The sequence below is a fragment of the Sinocyclocheilus rhinocerous genome, unplaced genomic scaffold (genome assembly GCF_001515625.1).
Source record: "Sinocyclocheilus rhinocerous isolate Xijiao unplaced genomic scaffold, SAMN03320098_v1.1 scaffold419, whole genome shotgun sequence".
NCBI classification, from domain to species: Eukaryota; Metazoa; Chordata; class Actinopteri; order Cypriniformes; family Cyprinidae; genus Sinocyclocheilus; species Sinocyclocheilus rhinocerous.
Window position 1 is genome coordinate 6,677 of NW_015653519.1, and position 10,955 is coordinate 17,631.

Genomic DNA, 10,955 nt, shown 5'->3' on the forward strand with positions numbered 1-10,955 from the left:
GTCCGCTGTGAGTTTCCTCTCCACTCACCATCATGGACAGCACTGTGGCTGCAGCAGAGTCATTCAGGTTCCTGGGCACCACCATCTCTCAGGACTTGAAGTGGCACAATCATATTGACTCCATTATTAAAAAGGCCCAACAAAGGTTATACTTCCTTCTCCAGGTAAGGAAGTTCAACCTGCCACAGGAGCTGCTCACACAGTTCTACTCAGTCATCGAGTCTGTCCTGCACTTCAATAACTGTCTGGTTTGGCTCAGCTACAAAATAATATATTAGAAGACTACAGAGGATGGTTCAGACTGCTGAAAGGATTTTTGGTGCTCCCCTGCTCACCCTTCAAGAACTGCATATATCCAGAGGAAAAGGGCTCAGAAAATCACTCTGGATCCCTCATATTCAAGCCTTCTTGAACTTTTGCCATCTGGTCGGCACAACAGAGCACCGAACACCAGGACAGCCAGGCACAAGAAAAGTTTCTTCCCCCAGGCAAACTACCTCATGAACAGTTAAATGCTGTCCCCATTGTGCAATAAAAATATGTGCAATACTACTTCTTACCATCTTAGTCCATCCCTACATTTTACTCTATTCCATCTATAGCACACCTGTATACATACAATTTGTCTATTTTTATTTATATATACACATGTGTATTTTATTCATATATCTTTATTTTTTTATTATCTGTGTTGTTGATGTCTGTTACGGAAGGAGACTCACACAGAGGATTAGAAAAACACAAGGGTAGTTTATTCTCAGCAAGTGAAGCAGATGGTACGGGCAGGTGAGTATTTGAGCTTTATATCAGTCTTTAGGGAAGATGAGGAGAGTAACACCGTATTTGGACCTCACAGGAGATCGTGGAAGGGAGACAGAGGACTTCACACACCTCAGCTGATGAGTACACAGAGTTTCCAAGAAGCTGATGACTGGAACGGACTAGGGAATGGAACACAGGAGAACACACTGGAGGAAACACAGGAGGTAAGTATAACAGGCAGGTAGGTCTTTCAATGTATCTCACAGATAGCATAGAGAGAGTCCACTTCGTTGAAACGAGACCGGACACTGGAGTGAAGTGAGGTGTGTGCTTTTGAAGGGGAGCTAATGATGATTGCAGATTTGTGACAGGTGCCTGTGATCAGTACTCAGGTGATGGTGTTCGCTGTGATTGGGAGGTGGCTGAGCCTGGCCGATCTGTGACAGTACCCCCTCCTCCACGGCCCACTCCTGAGGGCCGAAAACCCCAACGTCGTGGTGGCCTACCTCTTCCTCGGGGCCCAGGGCGATCTGGATGAGTGGAGTGAAAGGTTTCCAGCAGCGTGGGATCGAGGATGTCAGCTCTGGGAACCCATGAACGTTCCTCTGGCCCATAGCCTTCCCAGTCCACAAGATATTCTAAGAGACCACCACGGCGCCGATGATTTCAGTGGTTTCCATAGCTGTGGGTAGGCCCTTGAGGGGGAGAAGACGGCAAGATTTAGAGAATCGATCAATGACTATAAGAACACATGTGTTACCATCCAAGGCCGGTAGATCAGTGATGAAATCAACTCCTAGGTGTGACCAAGGGCAGTTGGGAATGGGCAGCGGAAGGAGCTTGCCAGATGGTAGGTGGCATGGGCTCTTGGAGATGGCACATTCGGAACAGCCTTGGACGAACCTTCTCACATCCCTGGCCATGTTGGGCCACCAGAAGCGATCTTTCAGCAGCGAGATGGTGCTGTTGGCCCCTGGATGGCCAGTGCCCAGAGAGGTAAAGCAGTTCTTTATTCTCCATTCTCAGTCGTCATCATTTTTTCATTTCTACAATTAGATTAAGATGACTACCACCAAAACGTGTGAAATAATACTTGAATGAATTAATTGTTTGTTGTTGTTTTTTCATAAAGAAGATTTTATTATAGGAGTGTGCCTAACTCTGCAGCTAATGTATAAATAATTTCCACTTTTTTCCCCATATATTCTATTCGATGAATACTGCTCAAACTTTTTTTTTTGTTTCTGGATAATGAAACCGTCTTGTCTTACATCAGTACTGATATATACATTTTTGTTAAGAATATTTAACTCTCCATTCCACAGTGTTTTTCTCTTAGTATGCAATATCTCACCAAAACCAAGAAAACAATAAGTTTTAATTACCAGCTGGCAAGTTTTTTTCCCCCCCTTTTTCTTTGAGTGACCTCTATGACTTTTCTTATGGCTCTCTCTTGCCCTGAGTGTTGGCCATGACTATTCAGCAGAAATATCCAGGAACATGTGCTGGTATTGAGAATTTAATGAGGCTTTGCTGGAGGGGCATTATCCAGTTAGTTTAAGTGCTGTGTCTGGCCTCTCTCCAGTTTAGAGGCAGTGTTGATGGTAGAACAATGCCATGGTGGTTTTTGGAGAACATGCAGGATAGGATACACTGTGAAGGCAAAAATGTCCTATGAAGGTCTTTGAGGTACTTTGAGGTCATTTTTAAAAGACTTTTCTGATTTCCTGTAAATGTGGAAATTAGCTTTATGAAGGCCTTAGGACAGTTAAACATGTTTTAAGACAAAATCGTGAATACATGTAGAGTTTTTATAAATAATAAAAATGCATTACATTTATATTATTATTTTACTGTATCATGAACTATTGTTTTGATATTTGTACAGTTGTATTTTAAAAGCTGTTTACTTCCATTCTAGATGCTAATTTAGCACTATTGAATTGTGTGCATGCTCATTAAAATCTAAGCTTAGACAAATGTTCAGTTTGTGTGCTTCTTTAGGTAAAGCATTGACTTGTTTTGAATTAAGCTATCCCCTAACATTTGCTAGTCTGTTTAGTAGTTTCAGCTTTCTTTCTTTCTTTCTTTCTTTCCCAAGGGTCTTTTATTTTGATGTGAATAGGTCTGTAATGTTGAAGGAGCTGTTTAAAGGACAATGTCAAGTCAGCTTTGATTTGATTATATTTTATACAATAAAATTGTGTAATTATTAAAATGTTATTTTTGGTATTTCTCTTAGTGGATAAGTGGTGGTGGTGGGGGGTAATGAACCGTGTGATATAGTAATAATATGATATTCTTTAAAATTCATTTGATTACCATGCAATTCAATAATTTTATGAGATGCTGTGTCACAATGAAATGCACTTATTTTGACCTTCCATTTCCTATGTGACGAATGATTGAGAAGCAACCAAGAAGTGGTTTTACATTTTTTGACTCACTGCTTGATCGGACAATGAAAAGTTGACCTTCTTTTTCTAACTGTATACCACTCACAACTTGAACATACAATGCTATACTTTTAAAATGACTTTATATAGCTTTTCTATAGCTTTAAAATGTATTTAAAAATATATATGTAGCATGCCATTAATCCATTTGGCCATAGTTCTGATTAAAAAAGAAAATGCTACATCAGCCATTTCCTCTCCATGTTCCCTGAATAGTGTGCCACGTGCTGTTTGCTATATAGTCTATGAATGCCTTAGAGTTGAAGGTAAATCATGGTTTTATATGAGTAAATAAAGATTAGTACAGATCGATTTAGTCCTCAGGCATGAGAGATATTGCTGAGGATGGGAATATTTGATATGCTTTTATCTCTCAGATGACGCCGGGTTCTCGACACACACAGACTTTCATCTCACTTTTAAACCACTTACAAAATCATGCAATGCGTGCTGTTGTGCTTGGCAACTGTATTATATATCGGCTTATATTTTATCTGAAATAATAACAATGATATTTAATTGTAATTGTTATATTTTGCAGTTATTGCAGATGTAGCCTACATCATTTTATGTAAATATTGCGTATTGTAATATCTATTGTGTCTTTTTTAAGCGTGATATTTGTTCCAGGTTACAGAAGTGGAATATCTGATGTTGCATGTGAGTGCGAGAAGTGAAGGGGAGGAGAAGAGAGGAGAGTGGGAGGAGGTGCGGGTGGGAGTCCCGCAGAAGGAGCGTTTCAATCCCAACATGAATTCCACCCGCAATCTCTGACTGACAACACACGAGCGATATAAGCAGACATCACGGTGCCTCGCGCAAGCGGATACTTTCTGAAGTCTTTCCCATCAGCGTCTGCTTGTTTTCCACGGATGCCCAGCGTCTTCCTCGTGACTTCAACATCGCCGCGAAACGGGATGAGGCGGTAAATGTCGCGTTTCGATTCTTTTCGCTCCGGTTGAAGCCGCAGGAGTATGTGATCATGTTGGCGACGCGCTGCCTCCTCCTGTGGGCTGCGGTCACCGCTCGACTCGCCGTGACAGGTGAGCGACGAACGCCGCGTTGGGAGCGGCTTCGTGATATTAGTACAAGCTCCATCGGTGTAGCTATTTATGTATATTGTGCGCCAACAGGTGCAAAGATTTCTTCGTTTTACGGATGGCCCCGTTTTCTGTCACGGGCATGGCTGTGAATTTTCAGCGTCGCGCCAGAATACGCAGTGATGCCGCAGGCTAGATAGAGTGTAGCGGCTGTAAACGCATAGGAATTACTAAAACAGAATCATGGCTTTGACGATTGTCTTACAGTTTTAATGAATGTGTCCTATATTGAAAGGCTGGGGCAGCAGCATCAAGCGGGACGGAGCGGAACGGGGACGCGAACAGAACGCGTATGCGGAGGAGCTCACGCAGCCTCAGCGGCTGCTGCAGCGGACTGACGCGGAGGAGGAGCTTCCGCACGGACACTTGGGTACTCTAGTAAAGACTGATGCTGATGGAGCGCATGTGAGTGTGACTCTCCACTGAAACATGAAATCAAAATCGACCCCTTTTACTTTCTTAATGCACATGTCCCTGGTCTTATAATGAACGATATATGTGAAAAACAAGCATCAACTTTTATCATAATATAATAGCCTAGCTTGCTCCCTCTCTGAAATTACTTTACTCTTTGGCTGATGTCACCAAGCTCTTCTATTTTCCATCCCCTCCCTTCCAAACTACCTGCCGAGTCCGAATTTGTGTACCATCAGAGTATTACTGCATTTGATGAAAACTTCTTTAGAGTTAATTATACATAATGTAGTAGTCCTACATTTGCCATTGTAGCACTGTCATGTGATCTACAACAATAGTTGCTTTATTTATTTATTCATTTATTTATTTATTGCCATTTACGAATATATCCACTTTCGTGGCCTCTGGGGATAGAAAAGTGCCAATCTTTCTACACTTTTGACATTTTTCCATTCAGACCACCATCCAGTCAGTTCCACTTTTTTTTCTTTTCTAGGTAAATACTCTTTCTCACTTTGAAACATAAAATTAAGCATGCTCAATGGGTTTTAAATGCTCTTTCATGTTTTATTATTTTTTAAAGTGGCCATGATTTGAAAATTCAAGTTTTGTGGCTTTTAGTGTGTGTTAATTAAATATTTTAGTTATTTTGATGCGTCTGGCTGCCAATAACAGTGTAATCTTCTCAGCTTTTTGCTCAGCTCTCCATCTGGCCCTGCGCCGGATGCATTCCAAGGTTCCAAATGTTCAAAAATCTCAGAATCTTCCAAATGCTATGGCATTTAATCCCAAGATTAGCACTAAATAAATATAATGGTATAACCTATTGCTCTAACTGCAATATACACATCTCCCTCAAATATTCTGATTAATAATTTACTGATATGTTTTTTTTTTAATCCCATAAATCATTGCATTTGACTATTAGGGTTATTAACATATTTACATGTTAATTCATTATCTTCTTTTGCGCGGTTAAATTGAATGTAGTTTCCTAAAGGACACGGCATTATGTAATAAAGACTATCATGCACCCCCATATCATGCAGTTCCGGCCTTGATAAATAACATTCTTAGCAATTTTCTTCCAAACCCCATTTGTCATGAAGGCTATAGAGCTGAGAGAGAATTGGCACTGAGCCCTTTTCAGAGGGGTAAAGTGCACATTAAAGGTTCTACTTGTAAATGTATACTTTAATGTAATATTGGCTTCTTGCTGTAGAGGAGGGTGGAATATTTAACAGTTGGGGGAAGAGTAAACGGGTCTGTCTCAGTGTTGGTATAGACTGAATCTGTAAAGGGTTAGTTCACCCAAAAATTCTGTCATCGTTTACTTAATCTTGAATCCTGAAATCTGAAACCTGAGAGGTTTCTGTCCAACCATTAAAAGTCCATGTAACCACATCGCCACAAATTCCCCACAGTAAAAGCCTTCTACTTGCAGGGGTACTCAGTCTTGAGATTCCATATTTGACAATATAAATATAAATATACAACATATTTGATGGGTTCTATGTTTGTGCATTGATCAATGTTTTATATGTGAGTTAAAGCCTAAATTAAATCATCATATGACGTGATTGAAGTTTTGGATTAAATAACTTGATTCATATGGATTAGGTTTACAGTGTTTTTATGGACTTTTGAATCATCAAAGTTTTGGTTATGGACTTTTAATTGAGGGACAGAAATCTGGTCTGCAAATCTTCATTTGCACTTCGAAGATGAACAAGAGACTTATTGGTTTTGAATGAAATGAGAGTAAATGATGACAGCATTTTCATTTTTGATTTTGAACAATTTAATAATACAGAATAATTAACTAATAATGACATTATTACAATTAAAATTATAATATACATTTTATAAAATTGTTACAACAAAGTATTGCATTTATACAGAGATTTTATAAATATAAGTTAATATCAAATACCTTACATTTCAGTTTCTCTACATTTTTTAATCCACCAACAAAAATAGTTCCAGAAGAAGGCAGGATATTACCTAATGGACATCATATGATACAGTACCAAAGGGCTACCACCAAAAAATGACATGACATTGAATGCTAATGCCAGACTAGTTGAAGCTTCAATAAACCCATTGTACAGATTAGATAACACAAGGATTGTTTGAAGAGTTCACTAATCACTCCGGGTTTTCCAGTTCTAGGCAAGGCAAGGAGTTTCATTTATTTAGCACATTTATACACAGTGGTAATTCAAACTGTTTGCTGTCCAGAAAAGGAGTTTAAAACAATCATGAAACAGATGCAACAGACATAAAATAACAAGAAGTTTAGTTTATCCTTTATTGTCTCACTATAGGGGAAATTTGTCTTGAGCAATCAGGAAAGCAGGTCAGCATACAACAATTCACTATACAACTACACTTCATTCCATCCGGAAAAAAAAGAAAATAATAAAAATGATTGAAAACTTGACATTTAATTGTATTAAAACTCTTAAGAGTAAAAAGACAGGAATACTTGAATAACATTAGTGCTATCAGTCGTACATAGCACAGTGCTCTACTTCACAGTCTCTATTTCTATTCCTCACTCAAATTGTGTTCCAGAATGAAACAAACAGAATCAAACACAGTGATACAAGCAGTAAGACAGCAATCATGGAACTCTGTTTGCTTAGTCAAAATAGAGGACTGGAACTAACTTGTATAAACGTACGTACCTCATTTTATTTATACTGTTAGGCGTTCAATGAAGTACTTTACTTTTATAATCAAAAGTTCATTTTACACATCCACCATCTTCACTGTCAGAAAATGTGCAAAAACTGTTTTAGGGTACAACAGCTGTCACTGGGACAGTACCCTTAAAAGGAAAACTTTGTATCTTATCTTAATATTAGTGAAGTTGAAATATACTGTATACCCTTATTATTATGGTATTAAGGTATTATGAACTTTTTAGAGATAAATATGCCACTTAGAGGGTAGTGCCCCAGTGACAAGCAGTTTTTGCACATTTTTGTTGGAAGATTTTTTGACTGAACTTGTTGCAGTGGCTTGATTGCTCTGCAATTTGATCTAAATTATATATCTTAGATGACAGCATAATTTTGCTACTTTAAACAGTCTGTGCATCAGTCCACATATTAACTGAAATAAATCATGATTTCTGGTTAATTTGTGAGGTTGAACATTGATTCTTACTCTTATTTGTTGACGTTGTTATTGGTAGAGATACAGTAATACTGATTTGCTATTGCTGATGTTATTGATTACTATTTGTATCATACATGTAATTTTTGGCACCAATGACAGTCCCTCTTCCTATGACTTAAAGGAATACACTCTAAAAAACGCTGGGTTGGGAACGCAGAAGTGAAAGAGAGCACGCACGTCACGTTAAACATCGGACGACACCAGGGCTGCGTTCAGCCCCAACAAAAACGGTGCAAAACGTTTTTTAAACGGAAACGGTGGTGCGTTGAACACCCTGTTCTGATGACGCAAGAGTTGCAACTATGGCAGCTGAGAAGGCCATTCTTTGTGCTCTTTTTGAAGAATTTTCGGAGCCTGATGAAATCGGTTTAAATACGTGTTTAATACTGCAAAATACGCTGGATGGTACAGTCATTGCCCTTGCCCTCCAGAATAAAAGAGAACATCCCAATCAAATGAATAGATTTGTGGAAACTGTGGTTCCTAATATTGTGATCCAACATTTGCCTCGCATTTCAGGATGAAAAGACAAACATTTCAGGTGAAGGATAATCCACTTCTTACCTCCAAGACTGTGTTATGATCTATATGACCTTATTATTTTTATTGTGAATATTAAGCTTATCATTATTGCTGATCACTGTTGTTGTGCTATGCTATTATAATATTTGCCATTATCAGAGGAGTATAGAAACGTTTATGAAAGTGTCACTCCATAATACAATAGCAAAATATATAAATATGTATAGTATTTTTATGTTACATTAATCAGTGTCTAGCACACCTTCCTAAGGAAAGGATATGGACCAGAAGACATTGCAATTACTAAATGATATTTAGACAGACTTAAAGAAGTTCCAGATCTATACTTGTGCCCTTATTATTTCAGTTATATTTCCTTTAATGTAAATAAACATGTGCAAACAATATACTTGCTCTTGTGAATTTATTTGGATGTTAATTACATTGTAATGTAAAGTCATCATTCATTGTTTGAGTCCGGTAGTATTTTAAGATCTCATGGAAGGCGGAAATATTCCGGAAAGAGCTTGTATTGAAAATTATGCGGACGCGGATTTCGCCTCAGAAATAGTCTTAACGGCCTCTTTTACCGAACGGAAGAGGTGCTTTTAATATAACGACAGTGAGTGTCTTATGTCATATTTACATAAGATTTTACAATATTTAAATTTTTAAAGGTGTTAAGAGAGGGTTATTAACATATTTACATGTTAATTCATTATCTTCTTTTGCACGGTTAAATTGAATGTAGTTTCCTAAAGGAAACGGCGTTATGTAATAAAGACTAGCCTAATTATTTTGAGGCTGATGAAGTGATAATTGTTAAAAGTAATGTTTTGCATGTTATATTTCAGACTTGTTGAGCTTTGTGTCTTCATTGTGCCCGCGCCGGGAGAGAGTAAAAGAATGTTTGTTTTTGTAGATGTTGAAAGCCAGAGACATAGGAGAGCATCATTCTTTTGAGATTGATGTGTTATTTTTTAGAAAATAAATGTTTCTGTTGTCTCCTGCCTTTTTATCTCACATTTTGATGCAACAACAGTATGATTACGTGTTAATATTTGATTTAAACCATTGATGTCCGTGTTTTTCATTGCAGAACTCAAACCAACTTTAGAGTTAACAACACAGAACCCTGCTTGTGTGAGGAGGCGATTTTCTCAGCTTCTTCGGAAGAGAGGGAAAGACGGTTTAAGGCAAGTAAACTGAGAAGGGTGTTCCTGCACAACTGGAGGCTGCAGTTCTAGGACCCTATTCTTTTGTAACAGCGCCACCTACCGAATTGGATAATATAGCGTAGGCTGCAGTTTCAGGACCGCATTTCTAGGACCCTGGTGGTTTAGTTTGTAGTAATGTTTGTACATGTTGTTAAAGATATTGAATCTCAGGAACATTTTATTTTTTCAATTGTGATTTTTGATTTATAAATGCATCAGATGAGTTACTCACTCTTGATTGCTGTCCATGTCGTCCATCTTTAGTGATCCAATTCGGTAGGTGGCGCTGTTACAAAAGAATAGGGTCCTAGAACTGCGGTCCTGAAACTGCAGCCTCCGGTTGTGCAGGAACATACTATTGAGTAAACTTCAGAATTCCATCATGTTGTCAATTTTTTTTTTACTAAGAGTAAAATAATTTTTGTTTTTGTATATATTGAAAGCCAGAGACATAGGAGAGCATCATTCTTTTGAGATGTTTTTGTAAATGTTTCTGTTGAGACATTAAACAACCACACAAAGTGGTTGAATTTATGGAACAGACTATTTACCTATCCTTACTGATGTGGATGCACCTCTATCTGAAGATGGATAGATTTCAATTAAATGTTTTCTTTTTTCAAATGTTTTTCTCTTTTTAGGCCACTGATGGTCTGATGAACAGGTGGTGACTGGGATGAATGCTGGTCAAAGAGGAGCATGTCCTTTCCCCTAAACTGATGCAACACTAATTGTACAACTATTGTATAAGTGTTTTTGTATAATATGTTTATACAATATATAAAATTTACCAAAAAAGTCTAATTTGATCTTAAAAGTTATATTCAACAAATGTTCAATGCTTCATTTATAAACTCTGTAGCTGTTAATGCCATGCTTTTCTGCATTTCTTCTTACATGCATGTTACTTTTGACTTTTCTTTTGTTTTAAATTCATATTTACCTTTTGATAGTCATTCTGTGTGTGTAAAAGTGATTTAATTTAGTGGTTTAATGTCTAGCTCGATTTGGGTTCATTTTAGCCTAGCAGTGTAGTAATTTTAAACCATAAAAAAGCAACCCAGCATGCTGGGTCAGACATAATAACCCAACTTGTTGGGTTAAAACAACCCAGCGCTGGGTTCGTCCCTTTTTGACCCAACGCTGGGTTGCCAAAATAACCCAAATTGGGTTGTTTTTAACCCAGCCGTTTTTAGAGTGTATGTACTCTATAGCAACAAATTCCCGTTTTATTGACAAATTAATATTTTGTAAAATTTTGGTGCCCAGCCACTTGCCTGCAAAACCTGCAAAAT

General features: G+C 37.9%; 1 protein-coding gene across 1 annotated transcript in view; it reads left to right on the forward strand.

The window, feature by feature from the left end:
• The first annotated feature begins 4,114 nt into the window (after nucleotides 1–4,114).
• The window catches only part of LOC107716458 (disintegrin and metalloproteinase domain-containing protein 11-like), a 51,418-nt gene continuing 44,577 nt past the window's right edge, over nucleotides 4,115–10,955 (forward strand). The window contains exons 1-2 of the mRNA XM_016522916.1: nucleotides 4,115–4,261; nucleotides 4,554–4,723. Coding sequence (XP_016378402.1) covers nucleotides 4,201–4,261; nucleotides 4,554–4,723 — 231 coding nt within the window. The 5' untranslated portion in view covers nucleotides 4,115–4,200. The remainder of the gene's footprint in view (nucleotides 4,262–4,553; nucleotides 4,724–10,955) is intronic.